The 23,801-nt window shown below is 38.8% G+C and overlaps 1 protein-coding gene across 2 annotated transcripts in view; it reads right to left on the bottom strand.

Annotated features, from left to right (window-relative positions):
• Positions 1-5,270: 5,270 nt before the first annotated feature.
• The window catches only part of RAD51AP1 (RAD51 associated protein 1), a 28,849-nt gene continuing 10,318 nt past the window's right edge, over positions 5,271-23,801 (bottom strand). The window contains exons 5-9 of one of the 2 annotated variants that reach the window (XM_090275730.1): positions 22,451-22,537; positions 21,795-21,944; positions 12,331-12,489; positions 8,367-8,516; positions 5,271-5,802 (exon numbers count right to left, since the gene is read on the bottom strand). In XM_090275730.1, coding sequence (XP_090131856.1) covers positions 5,666-5,802; positions 8,367-8,516; positions 12,331-12,489; positions 21,795-21,944; positions 22,451-22,537 — 683 coding nt within the window. In that variant the 3' untranslated portion in view covers positions 5,271-5,665. The remainder of the gene's footprint in view (positions 5,803-8,366; positions 8,517-12,330; positions 12,490-21,794; positions 21,945-22,450; positions 22,538-23,801) is intronic. The other variant, XM_090275731.1, reaches the window with a different exon arrangement.

The following is a 23,801-nucleotide window of genomic DNA, read 5'->3' as shown; positions in this document are numbered from 1 at the left end:
ATATGGCTGGTGCTCAGTAATATTGGTTGGAAGAAATGACATTGAGCAACCTGTCTTCTCCTTGTTATCCTCTGCAGAGCAACAAAGAAAAAAACATCTACTCACTCTTCTACTCAAGAGTTCTTGAATATTCAAAATTGGCTTTTTGTCTCCCCATGCATCTACTCATCTCCAGCTTTTATTTCAAATCCCTCCTCATATGATCAAGTATCAAAGCATAACAGAGAGAACCTGTAGTGTGATTGTCCTTGTTTTCTAATGTGTAGCACCTCTCTTAAAGAGGCCACAGTTTTCTAGTCCAGATTAATTTCTAATCAATGCTAAGTAAGGTAGTGAGACTTTTACATCTCTCATCCGGTCACTGTATTCCCTTTAATGTATTCTAGACCAGTATTTTCCCCTTTTAGCGGTCACAACACACTCATGTTGGGTTGGGGTCAGCTAAAACCACTGACTCCCAGCGCCAGGGCCTCCCAGGTTTGAGAAGCATGCATTGTAGCCAAGTTGCTGATGGTATGGAGATGAGAGGGGAATGAATGTCAGGGAAGTGGCTGGTACATTGCTAGAGACTCCCTTCGGGTTGACATTACTCTTCTGACAAGGACTAAAAAAGCAAGGGAAATAACAGACTCAAGTCACAGGACCAATCAGGCACAGTTCGTTGAGGATTCCTTAGAACTAGATTTTATATATCTACCACATGTAGGTTGGGTCTGCTGCATGGGCAACAGCAGACCCTCCATATCACCCTGCCCAGGCTCTGTAGCTTCAGCTTCACTGGAGAGGACACTCCAGCGTCATCGCAAGATGTCGATTCAACACGGGAGGAGACAGATACCGTGTCACTCCCGAGTCGGACTGCACAGCCATTCTCGGCGGTGCAGATAGACTCTTAAGAAGCTACGCCATCGTCTCTCGAGACGGACGACTGCCGACGACGACATGTAGGTGATTAAATCCCTCAAACAAGATTGGTCACAAGGAACACTTTTGAACTTTTCATTTAAATGGCTTCACACTTTTGCTGAGTCTCTACTTATGCCTAAACAGTGAAACATGAATTAAGATTGTTGGTCAGTCACTTAAATCATGCCTGAGGGGTCGGTCACAAGTTACTTAAGTCCTGAATTGGCTGATGGACATTTCAGACATAGCAAATACCATAAGTTAACTACACTTTTTAAAAAAATCCCAATTTTGCATCAGTCATCCCCCTTTTAAGGAAAAAAAAATTGCTAATACTGGGAATTACCCCAGAGCAGCAAGCAGCACTTGAGACTAAAGCGCTGTTCTGGATGAATACACCTTAGAATGCTCTAGTGTCAAGAATTGGGGCTCTGGCTGAGCTTGGAGGTGCAGGGCTATGGGCTGGGTCACAACTTAGTATCAACCCAACCTTCATCCGCGAAAGGTCAGGACCTCACTTGGAGCCAAAAGGACAGGACATGCAGTGAACATAAACAAAAGGGGTATGAAAGTTTTGTGCCCCGAGGTGTTGGGGTCAGAGCTGCCAGCAGTTTCGGGGATAGGCCTTAGGAGTTCCCTAAAATCCATCTCTCCCCACCCGCACTCAGCCGAAGTCAGCGATGCACCTTTCCATCGACAGAAAGACTATCAGGGTGGGGCTGTGAGTGTGCCGCAGCTCAGAACAAGATCTAAAATTGAATTTGCCTTCTCTTCACACTCACACCCGCCCCTCTCTCTCCTCCGACCCGCACGCCCCCTTCTTTTTTTTTTGCATTAAGATTTTCTTTCTCCTTGCTTACCCCACCTCCTTCCCCCATTGCTTCAGACGCTTCTTCCCCTCGATGGGCCGCTCCGACCTGGCTGGCTGGCCCCGCGCGGGGTCGCGAGCTCCCGCGGCCTCTCGCCCTCACTTAGTTCGGTCGGGTCAGAGGTGGGAAGAGCTGCAAGAGGCTGGTGCAGAGGGGCAATCCGGAGTGCCGCTGGGGGGCCACACCCCCCTCCCGTCGCTATAGAAATGCGTCTGCCCTTTTTGTGACTCGGGAGCTGAAGACTTAAGGCTCTGGTCCAGTCCCAAACCACCTTTCACATCAACCTGAAAAACGCATCTTTTCTTCTTCCATTCTCTTGCCCCAGTTCTTTCAAGTTTGGGACGAGAATTGAAGGACTTCCTGAGGAAAGAGATTAGAATTGACTGAACAGACCAGACTCATGAAATTATCCTCTTCAATGTGTGGTTACCAGAAGCTCATAGCTAGCTAGAGTTTTGGATATGTGTTCATAAGATGAACACTTTTTGAGCACTTGCTCTGCACCAGGTTTTAAAAGAGGAAAACTAAGGAAAGTTATAGTTGAATGACAGTAGTGTGGCCTGAAGGAATAGTTTCGTCCATAGAAGAAACAGACATCCAAATAAAGCTTTTGTTCTTTTAAGTATATTTTATTGATTATGCTATTACAGTTGTCCCAATTTTTCCCTTTGTCCCCCTTTTCCCGGTATCCCTTTCCCTCCAGCAATCCCCCCTCCCCGCCCCTTGGTTCATGTCCATGGGTCATGTGTGTAAATTCTTTGGCTTCTCCATTTCCTATGCTATTCTAAACTTCCCTCTATTTTTGTTCCTATCAATTATGCTTCTTAATCCCTGCACCTTTTCCCCCATTCTCTCCCTTTCCCCTCCCAGCTGATCTCCATACCTATGATTCTGTTTCTGTTCTGGTTGTTTGCTTAGTTTTTGTTTCTTAGATTCAGTTGTTGATAGTTGTGAGTTTGTTGCCTTTTTTAATGTTCATAGTTTTGATCTCCTGTTTCTTAAATAAGTCCCTTTAACATTTCCTGTAATACAGTATTCCCTCACTTATCGCAGGTATTACGTTCTAGACCCCCCACAAAGTAGGAACCTTACATTTATTCTACACTCATAAACCTACGTAACTTTAACAACATACATATACAGTACCGCAAGTAATGGCTTGGTGGTGATAAACTTCTTCAGCTATAAAGCTTTTTGAAAAGCTGAGTTGAATTTTAGTTTTCAAGGAAAAGTGAGAATTAACAATGTAAAGAAGGCAACTAAGAGCCCTGGCTGGTGTGGCTCAGTGGATTGAGCACCAGCCTGCGAACCAAAGGGTAGCTGATTTGATTCCCAGCCAGGGCACATGCCTGGGATGCGGGCCAGGTCTCCAGTAGGGGGCATGCCAGAGGCAACCACACATTGATGTTTCTCTCCCTCCCTTCCCCTCTCTCTAAAAACAAAATCTTAAGAAAAAAAAAAGAAAAAAGGCAAATAAGAGCCAGTCTGAAGGCCCAGGGAGGGCTGCAGGACCACATAGAACCATTACTATCAGTAGGGGTCAGACTGATTTGAAATATCTTGTGAGCTAAACAGGCTAAAGTGTATGTTGTGTGGATTTTAAGCAGAGGTAATGTGCAGAGAGGTCATGCTCAGACTTTTCAAAAAAGCTCTCTCTCTGGCAATAATGATTTAGAGGGTAGGCCAGAGTAGGTTAACAAACAAGGCGAGGATGCCTGTTAAAAGTGTTTAAGTGATGATGTTTGGAGTAAGGGACAGCAGACAGAGAGAAGTTTTGAGCAACTGAGGAAACGAAATAGAGCTTGGTGACTGAAAGTGCAGGGTGACAGTGTCTTAGGCAGCTGGGTCTGTGGTGGTGCCATTTACTAACAGAAAATGCAGGAGGGAAGACTTTGGGGCAGGGGGAGATTTATTGATTTAGTGATGACTTAATACATCAAATTATCAATGGGCCAGGCAACAGGTCTTGTGCAGAGCAAGATATGGACGAAGATCCTGACTTGGCCGTCAATGTCACATAGGTGATCATTGGAGCTTGAAATCACCTAAGCCCCCCCCCCCCCTTTTTTAAAGGGTCAGAAGAAAAAGAATAAAATCACAGAATACGACACTATGGGGGGAGTGAGTATAGGTGACACAGAAGATTAAAAACTGCGAAGAGTGGGCAAGGAGGTGGAGAGAAAATTATGGAAGAATATTGTTACATGAGCCCAGGAAATGAAATGTATTATGCAGAGTATGATGAATAGGGTCTACTTAAGATTACATGAGAAAAATGTACACTAAATTTGTCAACAAGCTCATTAGTGCTTTCTACAAGGCCAGTTTAACAAATTTTGGGGTAATTTTCAATAGAAACTATGAATAACATGGACAAAACAGGTTCATCAAGCTGGTGCCAGATGATTAATCAATGAATTCAGTACCTAATACAGAGTGGGCTTTTAATAAATGTTTACTGTTGAACTGCATCATATAGGGTATCTTAATACTGTGTAATTGGAAAATGTTTTTAAAAAGGGGTGGGGTAGGATAGGTGAAATGATATCTGACAGTATAAAAATTTACACTGGCTGGTGTGGCTCAGTGGACTGAGCGCTGGCCTGTGAATCAAAAGGTCGCTGGTTCAATTCCCAGTCAGGGCACATGCCTGGGTTGCATGCTAGACCTCCAGCTGGGGGAGTTTGAGAAGCAACCAATCCATGTATCTCTCACACATTGCTGTTTCTCTCCCTCTCTTTCTCCCTCCCTTACCCTCTCTCTAAAAGTAAATTTAAAAAATCTTTGAAAAATTTACACTAGATAATAAAAAATGAACAATAGCAATAAACAAATACTCACTTAAATAATAATTGTAAATTATTTATTTTCATATAACATAGATGTTTCCATAATCCAAGAACTGAGTTACCTATTATATATTTTTTAATGGTTAATGTGACTTGAAGAATTTTTATTAAAAAGTGATCAGGAGTTTGTTGAGATATAAAATACCTACTACTATTTCTATTCACAACAAATTGAGATTTAAGTTTCCTGAAAAGCTAAATCATCTAATATCATAATAGGGATGGCTAGGTAGGTACTTGACAGCCACCCTCTAATACAATGACTTAAAAAAAGGTGAGTACTTTAACAGTCCCCACACCTTATATTTACAACAAAAGGCTAATGTTTTTTGCTAAGCATTCATTTTATCATGAAATGCAGACAAACACAGATGAACACAATGTTATAAAGGAAAAGAGCATAACAAAACTTTATATTTATTAAAGGTTTTGACAATGAGGGTTTCATAAATGTCATGAATTCTATTTGCTACATAATAACCATCTATTTCTAAGCAGGAGACATATGCCATATTACAGCAACTGTTTTAATGTGTAAAATCATTCTGAATTCTTCCTATAAAAATATTTGGCTAAAATAACAAACATCTTGGCAATAAAACTGACAATATAGTTTAAGTAATATATTTTGGAAATGTCTCGTAGAAAAGATGGGTATGTTTTCTTTTGCCAGATAAACTCTGAAAAAAGTTAAGGTGCCAAAGTTAGAAAGAAACCTCATATCACCAGAAAAAACAGCACGTAATATGGACTTCCTCCACGTCAAAGAGACAACCACTTAATGACAATGACTTACTATACTTAAGAATATAGAATATGCTCTTCAGAAGGAAATGACATTACAAGATAATTCTTATAAACCAACCTCTTATTGAAGTCTTGAATAGCTTTTCAGAGAACTAATCACAAAATGGATAAAGATAATTTATATGATGTTAAAGGATACTTTTATATTACAATTCCCCCTTCAAATATAAACAAGTCAAATATAAACACACTTGTCAAACTGTGATTCTCTTAAGCATTTCTATACTACTACACTCAACTACTAGCGGCATTTGGATGCAAAGGTTTAACTCGTGCTAATCTGGACAAGCCTAGGCGGAGACTCTGGCTTGGAGACTTAACAGACCCCCCTGCCAGTGGACTGCTGCTGTTGCTGCTACTTCCGGATACCGCTGAAAGAAAACATATCACCCGATGCTGATAATGTTAGAAATCTCTTAACAAAAACCAATTCATAAAATAAATGAAGCAATAAATGTAATTAAGCATTATTCTGCTACACAGGTTCTATCAACTTATAAACAAGATCAAAATAATGGAAAGTACTAAAGAGCAGACAAAAATATAGTATTACCTATTTTCAAAGATTCCCAGAAGGTAAGGTCATGATACCAATATTTTAAGTGTAAAGGATAAAACAGATAAACTGGGAACAAATAACATTGGCTGTAATGGGGAAAGAAATGAATGCAATCATCATTTTTAAAGTAGAAAAATCTAATGCATTTTTTAAAACTAATTTTTACAAGTCCTCTGAAAGAATCTATTTTTTCAAATACTATACCTCCTTAAACATGACAAATACTATTTTTGTTTATTTATATTGGCTTCATTTATGCTACCCCTCTAACATAGCAACTATTTCTATCAAGTATTAAATTTCAAAATTTATCCACATAAATGTCCATAGTTGATCATGACTGTAGTCATAAAAAGTACAACTGTGTATACTTTACTCAAGTGGAGTTACAAACACTTCCATGTTTCTAATCATCTGATTTATCATTCTTAATTGCATGTATGTGCCATATTTCAATTTTTTTCAACAAACTTTCAGACTGTTTCATTTCTCACCATTTTTATATAAATGGTTATAAAAATCTGATCACTTATTACTTTCCTTTTGAATTCTTTTTAAGGAATAAATTCCCAAAGGACAGGTTTATTTTTGTGACTCCTGTCAAGCTGTCCTATAAAGTGATTATAAATTTATAGTAAATAATGATATCTGCTACCCCACAATCCAGGGTGACCTGGATTATACTGCTTTATTATTTTCTATTTGAGAGATATAACAGTATTTTACTATTTGAATTTACATTTCCTTAATTGCCAGTGAGACTGAAGTTCTTTTCATATTTATCTCTACTTGTACTTCTTGTGAGCATTAGTATGTTCATGTCCTTGCTGCATTTTCCCATTGGGATCTTGGTGGTCTTGTCATATTTAAATAAAACAGTAACTAACTGGCAATCTGAGGGTAAAATCTAGCTCTCAGATATATTGTTTGGTCCATGTGACATTAAAAAAATAAAAAGTCAGGTTTTAAAAACTAGGAGATTTCACATTAAAATCCAGATTTCTGGCTTCTCTTGAAGAAAAAATCAGATTTGTAAATAACAGGCCAATAATCCTGCATGTAAACAATAAGATGGAGCTGAGCAACAGCTGCTTCCTTCCAAAGAGCATGAGATCTCAAGTCCAACACAACCTACCTACTCAAGTTTATAAACCAGGCCCGATTCCCTCCCATTACTTGTCCTGCCCTTTCAATGAATATCTATGAGCACTTTCTGCTTTATATCAACTCTTTATCCATCCATTCCACAGCATTCCATTATTTCCTTTTTATCTTTTTGATTATGCTACCTTTAAATTTCTAGTCATTATATCATTTCTTTTAAACTTCTTTTGTTGTGGAATCACTAATTATTCTCAAATACACATTAAAGATTATCCTTGAAATGACATGGCATCATTAGTTCAGTAACTACCTCCTTTCCTTCTCCAAAACACTTTTAAGTCCCCATTAAAATCTTAGACTTTTTAAACCAGAAAAGACTTTAAGATTATACAGTGCCTAATATTTCAGATGAAATGAAGATTCAGAAATTAAAATAATCATATCTCAGGCCTAAATCTGTCTAATAACACCCAGTTATAACTAGGGGAGTGACTAATGAAGAAATGTCACTGAGAAGTAAAGTAAACCTGAGTAGACTTGGATGACTCAGAGGAGAGGGGACAAATGAAGAAAGACATACTAGAAAAAGAAAACTGGATAAAGAGCAAAAATGTATTAATCCCACCGGAACAGAGGATTCATGTGGTTGGACAAGGGAAAGTGGGGACAACTAGTTAGGAAGCAAGTGACCAATAGTTTGGGTATAAAATGAAAAGGACTGGATTAGGGTTTTAGTAATGTCAAATAGCATGAAGGTCAAAGGATTCTTGAACCATCAGTGAGACTTGGCTGTGGAACAAAAAAGAAAACAAAAAGAGGTCAAGTTTATATGAGCTGGAGGTTGAGGTTGCTAGGGCATTTGTTAAATGCTGGAATTCCCATGTATAGGCCCCGATGCTTCAGTTAGACATGGAGGTGAGCAGGTCTTGAGCAAACAAGTTTGTTGCCAAAAGCATGTATCAGGAATCTTAAATGTTAATATTCTTTGACACTGTAATTCTCCTACCAGGAATATTTCCTAAGAAAATAATCAGGATGTGTCCACAGACTTCTAACATAAGGATGTCTGTGCTTATTGCAACCTTATTTGTAACATTAAGAAACTAATAAACAATCAGGTTGCTCAATATGAGGGAATGACAGAATGAAGAACAAATGCAAAACCGCGGTTTTGAAGAAAATGTAATAATATGTATAACATTTACAACTAGGAAAACAATCTACCAGTAGTAATTTTCTAAGCCCCTGCCCTTGATCAATAAGTATACCTACCTGGTGGGACCCACTTAGGTCTCTTGCTTTCAGCTGAAGGACTACAGATTTGCAATGGTTTCCTAGAGGTCTCTGACGGACAAGAAACGTTTTTTGGTGAAGGGTGAGATTCTGATTTGATGGCAGCTGGAGCAGAGTCTACTGAAGTCACTTATTTGAAAAAATACACATAAAATAGTTTGTATTAGAGGAAGATTGAATCTAGCACGTATGCGTAAAAATTACATAATCTTATAAATATTAAAAAGGCAGTATCATTTTTGAAAAATTTATTAATCAATAAATATTAAGAGCTTAAGAATAGTAATCTTTTATGAGCACTTACATGATAGGCAGTGTAGTAAGAATATCATATCACATTATCTTTAACCCTTAGAGCAACTCTGGTACAGATATTACTACCTTCACTGTCAGATAAGGAAACAGAGAGGTTAAGCAAACTGCCTGTAGTTTGATCTCTAGTAAGTGTTATAACTAGGATTAGGAACCAGGTCTGACTCCAAAGTTTATCCTTCTAAACATTACACAACCGAGTCTCATCAGTATGTGTCTGTGAGACAATATATTAGGCTCTAGGGTTACTAAGAGTATAACTCGTGGACCCTGCTCCCAGGGATGTTCTTCGGTCCAGTCACTGGTCTCCAGTGAAAGGACATCAGATAAAGAGATGTGTATAATGCAGAGTGATAAGAGATATGGCAGACTCTGGAGACATGCAGTCAGAAGGAACCTACACTCTGTGTATATATCTGTATAGGCTTAGAAGTCACAGGGAGATGGGAGAGATTAATTTGAAACAAATCAAGGCTGGAAGGTAAAGATGAGTTAGAGAAAGTTTTTCAGGCAGAGGGAGTAAGAGCAAAGCTGGAGGATGCAGCAAGTTCCACTACCGGTTCCATATGGCTGTAGCCAGAATGGCAAAGGCTGGAAAGGTGAGAGATATAAACAGGGTGCAGATCACTGATGGACAGCTTTGCATTAATTTCTCTCAGGAGTACTTGATTATGAAAATATCTTTTTGATGGAAGTGTATGGCAAGTAGACCTCTGAGAAGGCTCTTATGATAATCCAGGTAAGAGGTGATAAGGGCCTGAACTAAGAGGGGGTGAAGGAGGGAAAAAATAGCAGATTAGGCATCTTTTAGTAATTAGACAGGGGGAGGTGGTGATGGAGATGAAACAATCATGACCTGAAAGTTGCTGTCAGGGACACACTGTTTGGTGGTGCATAAACCCAGAGAATAAACACAAGAAAGGGAGTCAGTTTGGTTTTTGTTGGGGGCGGGACCACGGGGTAGAAAATAAAGGGAGTTAGAGAAGTGGAGTATAAATTTACTTTCAGGTTATGCTTGCTTTGAAATACCTAAGGCGTATCTAAAGTGCATATGAATATGAAAATTTTCATTATATAGCCCTCTTACTGTTAACATATATTCCCTAGATCAGCACTGTTTAACAAGTTTTTCTGTGATGATGGAAATGTTGTGTATTTTGTGCTGTCCAATGTGATAGCCACCAGCCACATATTGTTACTGAGCACTTGAAATGTTGTTAGCAAAACCAAAGAACTGACCTTTACATTTATTTAACTTTAATTAACTGAAATATAATATAGCTACAAGTGGTTAGTGGCTATCAAATTAAACAGCACAAATCCTGAAGTTTTCTCCGCCAAGGAAAAAGAATTATAACATGTGCCAGATAGAAGACTCTCAAGGGCTACTCAATACATTATTAGTAGAACCAGAAATATAATCCATCTTTTCTAATTATTTATCCCATTACTTAGGAGCTAAATTATACTTCAATACCATATATTAAAATTCTTTGTGAAGCAACTTGTTCTGAAGTATTTAGAGGACTTATATGGTATATCACAACTTGGAAACTAAAATTTTATTTTTAGTTTTTAGTGTGTCTTGAGGAGGAAGCTCAAACATCTAAAATAATGTAAAATATATTCACACTGTTAATGATTTTTTTCATGCTAGCTTGTGGTAGGCAGAAAAATGGCCCTTCAAAAATGTCTATATCCTAATTGCCAGAACATGCGCCTATGTTACCTTACACAGAAAAAGGACTGAGCAGGTGCCTCTAAGTTGAGGATCTTGCAGTGGGGAGATTTTCCTGAATTATTCACATGGGCCCAATGTTTCCACAAGGGTCCTTATAAGTGAAAGGGAGAAGCAGGGGATGAGAGTGAGAGCCATGTGATGTGAGAACATCCCTGCCATTGCTGGCTTCAGAGATGGAAGCGGGCATCTAGTCAAAGCACACAGGCAGCCTCTCGAAGCTGGAAAAGGCAGCAAAATGGATTTCCCCTAGAGCCTCCACAGAGGAACACAGCTTGCTGATAGCTTGATTCTACCTCAGTGAGAACCATTTTTAACCTGTGATCTGCACAACTGTAAAATAATACATTGTGGTGTTTTAAGCCACTAAGTCTGGGGGTAATTTTTTACAGCAACAATTGGGAACTAATATACAGCTTTATCTCTAAAAACCCCTACATCTGAAATGTAATTTCTGGAAACCAAATCAGTCTATTAAAAAAAAACAATAATTAAAACCTCATTAATTCAGAATACAGTGGAGAAAAGACTATGACTCAATCAGTATTTAATTCTTATTTCTTAGCAAGTACACTACACCACGCTATTTAAGGCAAGAACAATTACCATCATTAATAAATGGAGTCTGAATAATGGAAATTTTAGTTTCAAAAAGCATTTTTATTAAGCAAATAAGACATAAATATATATATATATCAATCAGTAAAACAAACCAAGTTAATGAAAGTTATATGTTATAATCGTCGGCAGCCGTCCGTCTTGAGAGACGATGGTGTAGCTTCTTAAGAGTCTATCTGCACCGCCGAGAATGGCTGTGCAGTCCGACTCGGGAGTGACACGGTATCTGTCTCCTCCCGTGTTGAATCGACATCTTGCGATGACGCTGGAGTGTCCTCTCCAGTGAAGCTGAAGCTACAGAGCCTGGGCAGGGTGATATGGAGGGTCTGCTGTTGCCCATGCAGCAGACACCCCCTCTCTTCGCAGCTGAAGGGTCCAAGGGAAAGACGGAGTCAATACAGCTTGGCTTCAGGTGCGCCGCAGGAGTTGCCGGTGTTGACTACAACGTCAAACCGCCTTAGGGACTCCGGCTCCGGATTTTCTGTCGGGGTTTACTCCCTTAGCCTTTCCCCTGAAGAGGTATGCCGCAAGGCAGCGGAGGTTTTTTGGAGTCAGAGTTTTCCTTCTCTGATGTGCCCTGACTGGAAGATCGAACCAGCGACACTTAGCTCGCAGGCCGACGCTCAATCCACTGAGCCAAACCAGCCAGGGTTATAATAATAGGGTTATAATAATCTATCATATATTATGAGTTAAAAATATCCTAACTTCTTTTACAAAAGAAACAGGTATTTTATGTTCAAACTGTCACAAATTGTAAAAGTTTTATCGTAAATATGATTTCTAATGGAATTTGTTTTGAAAAAAGCAAAAAGGCCCTAAACATGTGACAAAAGCATTCTCAAATCAAATATTAAGCATGAAAGCAAGAAGTTAGAATCATGCAAAGTTGCCTGTATAATTGCCTGTAAAAAATTTGATCCAATGGAAAGAATTTAGGCCCTGAATGGACAAACCTGGGTGCAAATCCCAGCGCCTCACTTATTCCTGAGCCTCAGTTTTCTCACCGTAATATTCAGGTGATAACAGCTGTCTCAGAGGGTGGCTGCCAGAGCTAAAGGGAGGTAACAGATAGGAAGTGCTGATTTGTGGTGGAGCTCAGTGGTCTTGTCTGCTGTTCTCCCTTCCCCACCCCACCCTGCTTTCTTCTGTGTATTTTAAATAGAAATGAACACTGGCAAATTTTAAGGAGAACAAAGGCAAATATAAGAAAAACCCATTAAGTAAACCAAATATATTTTCTTTACAGAGTTAAGTGTTTTGAACAAAGCTTACCTAATTCATTACATTTGGATTTAGGTTTCTTCTCTTTCTTTAGAACTGGGGATTTAACCTTCACTTCTTTCTTTTTAATTTCTTTACTTTTTCTCATAGTGAAGTCTTCATCATTATCTTCACTCTCATTAAAATCAGAATCATCCTCAGAATCTCCATCTAAAACAAAAGATTATATACTTCATCTCTGTTATAAAAAGTGAGGCTTCTATGGCCTTGGCTTTACCTACAGCTTTTGCACCAGATTCTTTTTTTTACTTGTATTATTATTTATTATTGTATTACTTTTTAAATTATATTTTATTGATTATGCTATTACATTTGTCTCGATTTTTTTCCCCTTTTGCCCCTCCACCCAGCACCACCAACTCCCACACAAACCCCCCCACCATTGTTCATGTCCCTGGGTCATATGTATAAGTTCTTTGGCTACTCCATTCCCTAAACAGTACATTTCAGACCCATGGCTATTCTGTAACTACCTACTTGTACTTCTTAATCCCTTCACCTCTTCACTCATTACCCCACACCCGTCTTCCACCGGATGACCATCAAAATGCTCTCCGTATCCATGATTCTGTCTCTGTTCTTCTTGTTTGCTTTTTGAGACTCCATTGTTGATGGATATGTATTTTTGCCACATTGTTCATAGCTTTGATTTTTTTTTCAAAAATAAGTCCCTTTATTTTAATAATGGTTTCATAATGATAAACTCCTTTAGCTTTACCTTGTCTGGGAAGCTCTTTATTTGCCCTTCGATTCTAAATGACAGCTTTGCTGGATAAGAGTAATCTTGGCTGTAGGTCTATGTTTTTTACGATATTGGACATGCCTTGCCAATTCCTTCTAGTCTGAAAAGTTTCTTTTGAGAAGTCATCTGACAGTCTTATGGGAATTTCCCTATAGGTAACTAACTTCTTTTCTCTTGCTGCTTCTAAGATTCCCTATCTTTAACCTTTGATATTTTAATTATGATGTTTCCTGGAGTGGGTCTCTCTGCATCCGTCTTGTTTGGAACTCTCTGTGCTTCCTGGACTTGCACATCTATTTCCTTCACCAAATTAAGGAAGTTTTCTTTCATTATTTTTTCAAATAGATTTCCGATTTCTTGCTCTCCCTCTTTTCCTCTGGCACCCCTACGATGTGAATATTGGACCTCTTGAAGTTGTCCTGGAGGCTGCTTATACTATTCTCAATTTTTTTTTTTTTGGATTCTCTTCTCTTCTTGTTCTGTTTAGTTGTTTTTTTCTTCCTTATGTTCCAAATAATTGATTTGATTCTTGGCTTCATCCACTCTACTGTTGTTTCCCTCTAAATTGTTCATTATTTCAATTAGTGAATCCTTTATTTCTGACTGGATTTTTATGCTGCTGAGGTCCTCACTAAGTTCCTTGAGGATCCTTATAACGAGTGTTTTGAACTCTGCATCTTATAGATAGCTCATCTCCATTTCATTTAGCTCTTTTTCTGGAGTTTTGATCTGTTCTTTCACTTGGGCCATGTTTCTGTGTCTCCTTGTTTTGGCAACTTCCCTGTGTTTCTATGTATTACGTAGAGTTGCTTTGACTCTGTGTCCTGGTAATGTGGCCTGATGTAGTAGGTGTCCTACATGGTTCTGTGGCACAACCCCCCTATTACCCAAGCTGGGTACTCAAGGTGTGCCCTCTGTGGGGGCTGAGTAACCCTCCTCTTGTAGTTGAGCCTTGGTTGCTGTTGGCAGATCAATAGGAGGGATTTACCCAGGCCAGTCAGCTGCAAGGACTGGCTGTTACCAATGACCACAATGTCCGCCCTCCTTGTAGGATCAGTTGTGCAGGGACAGGGTGGTGTTGGCTCAACATGGCCTGTAGCTGTCTACTGAGTGTGCAGGCCCTGGGGTTTCCCAGGTGGTGCAAGTCAAGGTCAGCCCTTACCTGTGTTTTGCCTGGGGTTACCCTGCCTGAGCTCTAAAGCAATCTGAGATGGCTGCTGCTAGTGCTGGGCCTGGGGCTCACTGAGGCCAGCTGTTGCTTGTTTGAGAGGATTTAGGAAGTTGTGCAGCATGAGCCAAGACCAGCCATTCATATGGAAAAGCAGCGTGGGTGGGCCCCTAGTTGGGTGGGAAAGAGTCTCTGGAGATCTCCAAGGGAGGTCAAACGGTGTTAGCCAGGTTGATGAAGTGTCTGATATGGCACCAGCCTGCTGGCTCTGTGGCTCTGTAGCGGGGAGGGTTTAGAAAAGGGACAGTGGCCTCTGCTTAACTTTGATACCAGATACTTCGGTTTCTCCCTATATGCCACTGGTAGCTTTTAAGCTGCTGTTCCGGTGCTGGAGCTCAGAGGGAGTGGGTCTGAGTAGGTGAGACCCTGTGTGGGCTCTTTAAGAGGAACTGCTTGGGGCTCCAAACCTGTTGGTTTTTGCAGCCAGAAGTTGTGGGGACTTATCTTCCTGGTACTAGAACCCTGGGTTGGGGGGCCTGGTGTGGTGCTGGGACTCCTCTCTCCCACAATATCTCTCCCAAATTTCTATCCACCACACATGGATGTGGGACCAACCCTTTCTGTGTCTGCGACCCTCCTACCAGTCTGGATAGATGTGGTTTCTTTAATTCCACAGTTGTCAGACTTCCATTCAACTCAATTTCTGACAGTACTGAGTAATGGTTTTACTATAGTTTAGTTGTGATTTTTATGTTGTTGTGCAAAGAAGCGAGCCATGTCTGCCTATGTCGCCATCTTGACCAGAATTCTCACACCAGATTCTTGTGTACCGTTGTACGAAGCCATTTCCCATGCGAAACACTAGTTATGGAGAGCATGGTGCCTGGGTTTGAATTCTTTCCCCTCCACTTACATACTGAGTGACCTCAGACAGGTTCCTCACTAACTGCTCTGTGCCTCAGTTTCCTATGTATAAAGTGGTGATAACCATAAAACCTACATCACAGGATTGTGTGGATTAAATGAATTAATATAGATATAGTATGTGGAATACCATCTGTCATGCACAAAGCAAAATAGAATTATTTGCTAATATTATTATCATTATAAATTCCCATTAGTAATCTTTACTTCTGATTTTACCAGTTTAACTAAATAACTTTTTAAAAGAATGGTAGGATATAATATTAGCTACTCTTTCAAAATGATAACCTTGATGGGATTAAAAACAGTACACCTTTCCTTTATCACATAAACTTCAACATTCTGGCATAGAAATACACTGGGAATTGAGTAGAGATTAAGCATCGTCGTCGTCGTCGTCGGCAGCCATCCGTCTCGAGAGACGATGGTGTAGCTTCTTAAGAGTCTATCTGCACCGCCGAGAATGGCTGTGCAGTCCGACTCGGGAGTGACAAGGTATCTGTCTCCTCCCAGTTTGAATCGACATCTTGTGATGACGCTGGAGTGTCCTCTCCAGTGAAGCTGAAGTTACAGAGCCTGGGCAGGGTGATATGGAGGGTCTGCTGTTGCCCATGCAGCAGACCCCCCCTCTCTTCGCAGCTGAAGGGTCCAAGGGAAAGACGGAGTCAATACAGCTTGGCTTCAGGTGCGCCGCAGGAGTTGCCGGTGTTGACTACAACGTCAAACCGCCTTAGGGACTCCGGCTCCGGATTTTCTGTCGGGGTTTACTCCCTTAGCCTTTCCCCTGAAGAGGTATGCCGCAAGGCAGCGGAGGTTTTTTGGAGTCAGAGTTTTCCTTCTCTGATGTGCCCTGACTGGAAGATCGAACCAGCGACACTTAGCTCGCAGGCCGACGCTCAATCCACTGAGCCAAACCAGCCAGGGGTTAGATCTATGAAATATGTCATTGGTATTTCAATAGGGATTGCATTGAATCTATAAATTGCTTTGGGTAATATGGACATTTTAATGACGTTAATTCTTCTAATCCATGAACACAGTACATGCTTCCATTTATTTGTATCTCCCTTAATTTCTTTCTTCAGTGTTCTGTAGTTTTCTGAGTACAGGTCTTTTCCCTCCTTGGTTAAGTATATTCTTAACCTATCCTATACTTTAAGTCACGTGGCTATTTTAATAACAGGCAAACAGAGATTAAGCATACCACAACAATTTTAACAGATAATGCTATATGATTTCATTTAGGACATACCTCTTATTCCCCACAAACTCTTTTCTGTGCTGCATGGGATGATATAAGCCAATGATATAATGTTAAGTAGGCACAGCTGCTCTGGGATAAAGTACAGAGAATACCTGATAGTTAAGCAAAAAGAAGGTCCATGCCCTAATCTCACCATTCAGAGATAACCACCATTATGCCCGCCATATATAATATCTACCTACCCATCTATATGAAATATATGTTAAATAAAAAGATAAAAATTTCAAACATACAAAGCAATAGGTAATAAACTATTTAACAATCTTCAGTATTTTGGTGTGTTCATTTCATCCGTCTCCCTTTCCTTCTTGGAGTGTATTAAACCTGAGGTGTCATGTCATTACATTTCTATATACTTCAGAATGCATCTCTAAAACTCTTGAACACTTTTTTTAAACAAAACAATGTCATTATCATATCTAACAATGTTAATAATAGTTCCTTGGCATCATCTACTATCCAGTTCATATTAATCACTTTTAATATAAAACAATATCCCCTCCCTTTCCTCCCATGTCTTTGACTTGTTGAAATAACCAAGTCAGTTGTCCTATAGAATGTCCCACAGTCTGAATTTGTCTATGTTCTTCCTCATGGTGTCATCTAATTTATTCCTGCATTTTCTGTGAGCTGGGATTTTCTCAGGACTCAATTAGAATCAGGCTCACCTTATTATTATTATGTTTTGGTAAGAATACACTTCATAGGTGATGCTCTGTACTTCATGTTATGTCATATCAGAAAGCACACAATGTGTGGTTGTCCCACTCTTTGTTTGTTCAGTTGAGGCCAGCCTGAATTCTCCACTGTAAAGATCCTCATCAGTCTTCCATTAATGATCTTTGCCTAAATTAATGATGGTCATTATGATTTTCAAAGTACAATTTCCTTATTCTGTCATTCTTTCCACATATATAATTTTTTAAAAAATATAAGAGTAATCAACTCACATATTCACATGATGATTACTGTGATATATAGAATTAGCCATATGAGGTCAGCAGATGGCTTAAAGGCTGTTATAAATAGTACCTTGCAAAATCAAGTAATTATTGCTGGAGTCCCAAGAGGTCTAAATTCAGGGAGATGGCAAGTAGGGGAGGAGTTTCTCCAAAAGTTTAGGACACAAAAATATAGGACAAAATTTCTTGTGTAACCAACAGTTCTGGTACTGCAGGTGTCCTTTTCTTGGCTGGAGAGAATAAATGTTCTTTAGAAGCTGGGTGTTAACTCTATTGAGCAAGCTTATCTAAAGATGGGGTCCAACTGATCTTTATCAGTCAACCAAGAAAGCAGTTAAATAATTTGGAGGTGGGATGATGGAGATCTCAATCCCAAGTAATTAGCATACCAGATTAGAAAATCTGGAAGGCCCACACACTTTGGTTATAGATTCTGGGAATCATTAGATGTCCTTAAGAAAAGTCTTATGTATGCTCCAATTTTCACTTTCATCTAGGGTGAGCCAAAGCAGGGGGAAAACTCTGACATGTCACCCAGAGAAAAAAAAACCCTGCTTAAAAACAAAACAAAACAAAACCACCCTTCTGGTTGTCTGAAATGATACCAGTTGCACATTCAAGTATAATAGAAATCAATTCTGAGGTCTGAGGGGTTTGGAGAGTTGTTCATCATGCTGGGCTTACGGTGAATGAAAATAGATTGACTGTACTGAAACTTAAAGTACTTAAGCATGGAGGAATATGTTTATACTTCAATTTAAGGTCAAACAGGCTTGGCTAGAGTAGATTAAGGAGGTTTACAAGATAGCGTAAGGCTTTTGCGTTCTTGGGTTTGGGGACAAAAGAGGAGTCAGAAAGTTAGAGAGGCAATGAAAAAAATCTGCTTAAAGCTCAGCTTGTATATCCACAACACAGGCTAGATGGCAGTTAGCTAGCTTTCGTAAGGGTTGAAGGCCTGCTTCTCGGGCTGGATTGCATGTCTTTTTAAAGGAAGAATAGCCATACTTGCAGTTTGGTGGAAACCACAAAAATGAAACAGGGGGAACAAAAACAAATCAGCTCACAAAGATCTAGAGAAGAAGCAGTCATTTTAGTCTACAAGTGATGCAAGAAGATCAGAACTTTTGCATCTTGCAAAACAGAACCCAAGAATTTTTAAGTGTCTATTACCACATAAACCACCAGCATAATTTTCCCCCAAAGTCTTAACCAGTCTACCGTCCAATACAGTAAATCAAACATTCCATTAACTGACAAATCATTTTTACCACAATGACTTCCCATTGTGATTACTGTCCTAGTTACAGTTATAACAACCCTCATTATCATAGTTCACAGTAAAATCACCATTTGACAACCACATTTTCCCCAAACAACTACAGATCTTGAATTTAAGGAAGAATAATTATCAGTTAGAAATATTTTTTGCACTCCTCATATCCAGCATAACTTCAGAAGCACTCATATTTCAACAAATGTTTTCTTTTCTACTTTCTATGTCCTAAATCACTGCTCAACTGTCTAGAATTCAAAACTATGACTCATGTTTCATCTAAAAAATATTTGCTTCTGCAGTTTTGAGTAAGAAAACAACCTGGAACCAAGCTATTTACTTTTTAAGTGATTATTTCCTTAAAAATTTTTTTAAATTGTGGTTAAAAAAACTGTAACATAAAATGTACTATCTTAACCATTTTTAAGTGGGCAGATCAGTAGTGTTAAGTACATATATGCACCCTTTTGTGCAACAGTCCTCCAGAACTTTTACATCTTCCAAAACAGATTCAGTACCCATTAAACAACTCCCCATTCCCCCTCCCCCAAGTCTCTGCTAACCACCATTCTACATTCTGTTTCTATGAAATGGACATTTTAGATACCTCATATAAGTGTAGTCACAATATTTGTCCTTTGTGACTGGCTTATTTCACTTACATAAAGTCTTCAAGGTTCATCCAAGGTGTAACATGTGACAGGATTTCCTTCCTTTTTAAGGCTGAATAATATTCCACTGTATGTATATACCTCATTTTGTTTATGCGTTCATCATCGGTGGATATTTGGGTTGCTTGCACCTCTAGGTCACTGTTAATAATGCTGCTCTGGGTGTGCAAATATTTGAGACCCTGCTTTCAGTTCTTTTGGATATATACCCAGAAATGTAAATGCTAGATTACACAGTCGTTCTATTGTTTATTTTTTTAGTAAAACCATACTGTTTTTCATAGTGGTTGCATCACCTTACATTCCCACCGACACCACAAAAAGATACTAATTTCTCCACATCCTCACCAACACTTGTTATTTTCTGTTTTTTAACATCTCAATGACTGTGAAGTGAAATCTCAGTGTGGTTTTGATTTGTATTTCTCTATTGGTTAGTGATATTGAGCCTTTTTTCATACACTTTTTGGCCATTTGCACATCATCTTTGGAGAAACATCTATCCAAGTCCTTAACTATTTACTTTTAAGAGCAGAGGGGTGCCGTAGCTGGGTGGCTCAGCTGGTTGGAGAATCATCCCATACACCAAAAGGTTACAGGTTCGACTCCCAGTCAGGGCACATACCTAGGTTGCAGGTTCAATCCTCTGATCGATGTTTCTCTCTCATGTCAGTGTTTCTCTCTCTCCTTTCACTCTCCCTTCCTCTCTTTAAAAATCAATAAACATATCCTCAGGTGAGGAATATATATAAATTTTTTTTAAGAATAGAGGGGCAATTTTAAAGTCACCAACAAGCAAAGCAAGTGATTTCACTTCCACATACATAACAAACATTTCAATCCTTTATTAATGTCATTAGTGTGCTAAGTAGTCTTGCAATTTATAACTTCAGAATTGTTTACTGATTTTTCTGACAGGTATTCATCAAATAATGATAATAGCATTCTTGGGTGCTACAATTATTATCCTTGGAAAAGACATTGAAACAGCCAAGAAGTTATTTTGATTACACTGGAAGTTTTTATTTATTTATTTATTAAGTAACCTTAAGTTGGGAAGCATTTAGTCTATGCACTGCTAAGCTTCTTGAGGGTATTTTCTTTCACTGGCTCCTACTTTTTGGTGTGCCATTTATATTAGTGTTTCTCAGAATAAGATCCATGGACCACCTGCCTTGGGATCGCCTGTTATGTGGACAGGCAAGAATTGTTTAAAAAAGGAAGACTTCTGGGCTCTTCCCTGCCTTCCTCTTTATCATAGCTCTTCCACGATGGCATCTGACACATGTTCAGCAGGTCCTCGAACAGCATTGTTTTATTCGTGTTCAATGTTGTTTTGTTATAATGTTGAGATGCTGTAGGAACTTAACTCTTATTTGTATCAGTTATCCTATGGTAAAATTGGTTTTTTTTAATACACCATTTTGCTTTAGGTGAGAACTTACCATATTTGATTACTGTCCATGTCCCCTCACTCAAATTTAAGCTTCTTAAGGGATCTCTGCTTTATTCACTGTTGTATCCATAATGTCTAGAATATAGTGCACATAATATTTGTACTCAAATATTTGTAGAATAAATGTTGATGAACAAATCTGTTGTCTGTCGATAGCATGTTAAAATCTATCGAAACACAGCATTTGATTTGGCATAAATTTCTGGAATACTCATTTTAATTTTTAATATGTCATGATGTACTATCAAGGTCACTATGCTTCCCACTTGTCCTAATTTCTGAATGAGTCTGAAAACAACTGTCACAGTAAAATATAGATTTCATATCACATCTCCCCAAAATATTTCATGAATTTCTACTACTCACAGAAAAAAAAGTCTACACTTCCTAGAATGGGTCTGAGATGCTCCATGATTTAGTGCCTGCCTGCCTCTTGAGCCTTTTCTGCAACATTCTTCCCTGCAGGCCTCACTGAACTCTTGTACATGTACTTGTCTATCCCACTATTTATGCCAATCAGTCAGAAATGCTATTTTACCCCTTTAGTTTGCCTAAATGCTACTCATTTTTGAACACATGGCTTATAGGTCACCTCCAGATAAAAGGTTTTCCCCCAAATGCTATTGCTAAATTGAACTGTCGTGTGTGTTCCTCAAGTTTGCATTTAGCAGAGCACTTTGCATACATCAATGGTCTCTAATCCCTGGCTGGTGTGGCTCAGTGGATTGAGCGGTGGCCTGCGAGCCAAGTGTCGCTGGTTCAATTCACAGTCAGGGCACATGACTAGGTTGCATGTCAGGTCCCCAGCTGGGGGTGCAAGTGAGAGGCAACCACACAGTGATGTTTCTCTCCCTCTCTTTCTCCTTTCCCCTCTCTCTACAAATAAGTAAATAAAGAAAACAACAAACAAATAAATAAATTATTATTTTTAAATGGTCTCTAAAACATTTCACTGAATTTCCATAGAATTGATTTTGAGGGAGGATACAGCTTACCAGTTTCAAAGTCTGGCTCAGAGTCATCAGCGCTGTCACCATCACTGCCCTCCAAAAGAATCTTCCTCTGTTGCACCACCGCCTTAGATGCTGCTTTTCTTTTCCCTTGAGCACCATGAGAATCCTCCTCCTCAGTAATCTTGTCTAAATCTTCAGGGGAGGCATAAAATTCAATGGAAAACTTTTTGTGATGACAATATTTAAAGGAGAGTAGACTCCTATTACATCTGTTGTTTTTATTTGCCCAGCTTCATCCTTCCCCCGCTTCGGGTAATATACCACATAGCAACCTGGGCCAATCATAATATATCTGTCTCCTGTCAACACAGTCTGGTATAAGAATAAGTGCAGGACCCAAAATGAGAGTGTTTTTTCCCAAGGATTTTCAAACTAGAGCTGGGAAGATACAGCCCCTTTTTTCAGTGGTCAACTGCTATTGATTAGAAGCCATGGGTACTCCTGACCTTCACCAAGAAACAAATTGAGTCTACACTAAAAGAGAAGAAAGCCAAAACAGAAACAAATAAGAGAGAGTAAGAAAACATTGACAAAATTAAAAATCCTGGTTCTAGCTACAGTTTCAGGAATTTAAATATAAGTTAGCAAAATAGCATTGTTGTAATAAATAAATATTATTATTACTATAAAAAACTTACCTAAATAATTACTGGCTACACTGCAATTGGAGATATGGGGAGACTTATCCATTGTTTCTGGTTCACTATTGCCACATTTTTCATTGCCTAAATATAAGGAAGAGATATGAAAACAACAGATGTATCTTAATCAACCAATGTCCAGAAGCAGGAAGATGCGTGCTAAATGTAATAGCATATATATATATATATATAATATATATATATATATATAAACATCCAAACTCAAACTAGCACTTTACTTGGAGAGGCTAGCATAGTGTTAGGTGTTTGGGTTCTGAAATCAGAGTTAATTAGATATAAGTTCAAATTTAGGCTCTACCCTTAAATTGGCTATGTGACCAATGGAAAGTTACATATCCTCTCCTCATCTATAATATGGAGATAAAAATAGTGTAAGGTTTAAATGAGGTTATTGTGGGGGATTCAATATCAATCACACATGGAAATTGCTTATTGTAGTACCCAGTACATAGGAAACAGTCAATAAATATTAACTATTGTTTCTCTGCAGGCAGATCCATGTTTTCACTAACATAAAGACTCTTCAATCATTAAAACCTTAAAATGACCTAAAGTACTTTAATAAAACTTTAAGTTATGATAATTGGCACTATTAAATCTCAGCTATAAAGTATATTATTCTATGAGAAGTCATACTTCCAAGGAAATCCTGCTATACATTCTAAAATCTCTTAGAGAAGAAAAAATGAATTTCACTTTCTTAATTTTAGATATATGACAATTCACTTTTTAAGTACGTTGATTCCTGATTACTAAATGGCCCCATAATCAACAGTCTCATTTTCAAATAGGAAGCAATACTGATTTTAAAAAAACCAATACCCCTACATAAGTTAATGGGCTAAATATATCCTCCAACATAAAGGAATTAAACCAAAACAATTTAATCCAAAAAACATTTTAAGGAGGTGTAGGTAAACACAGCTCACTTCCTTGCACATCATATCAAAATTACAACTAAACTATAGAGCAATCATCATTCAGAACCATCAGAAATTGAGCTAAATGGAAGTCCTACAACTACAGAATTAAAGAAAAACTACAACAAGACTGATGGGGGAAGAGGATATGTAGAACAGGCTGGTCCCATACCCACGTGTGGAAGATAAAATTGGGAGATGTATCTCAGGAGGAAGGGGTCCCAGCACCCCAACCCAGGGTTCTAGTGCCAAGAAGAGAAGTCACCAAAACTTCTGGATGTAGAAACCATCAGGAATTGAGGCTGTGGAAAACAGAAACTACTGGACTCCCTGGAAGATCTACTCCCTTTTGAAAGGCATCAGAGGCATACAGAGAGGAACTGAAGTGTCCGGCATCAAGCCGAGAG

This window comes from Furipterus horrens, unplaced genomic scaffold, assembly GCF_987537825.1.
Source record: "Furipterus horrens unplaced genomic scaffold, mFurHor1.1.pri manual_scaffold_4, whole genome shotgun sequence".
In the NCBI taxonomy this organism is placed as follows: domain Eukaryota; kingdom Metazoa; phylum Chordata; class Mammalia; order Chiroptera; family Furipteridae; genus Furipterus; species Furipterus horrens.
This window is presented reverse-complemented; position numbering and strand designations above follow the sequence as displayed.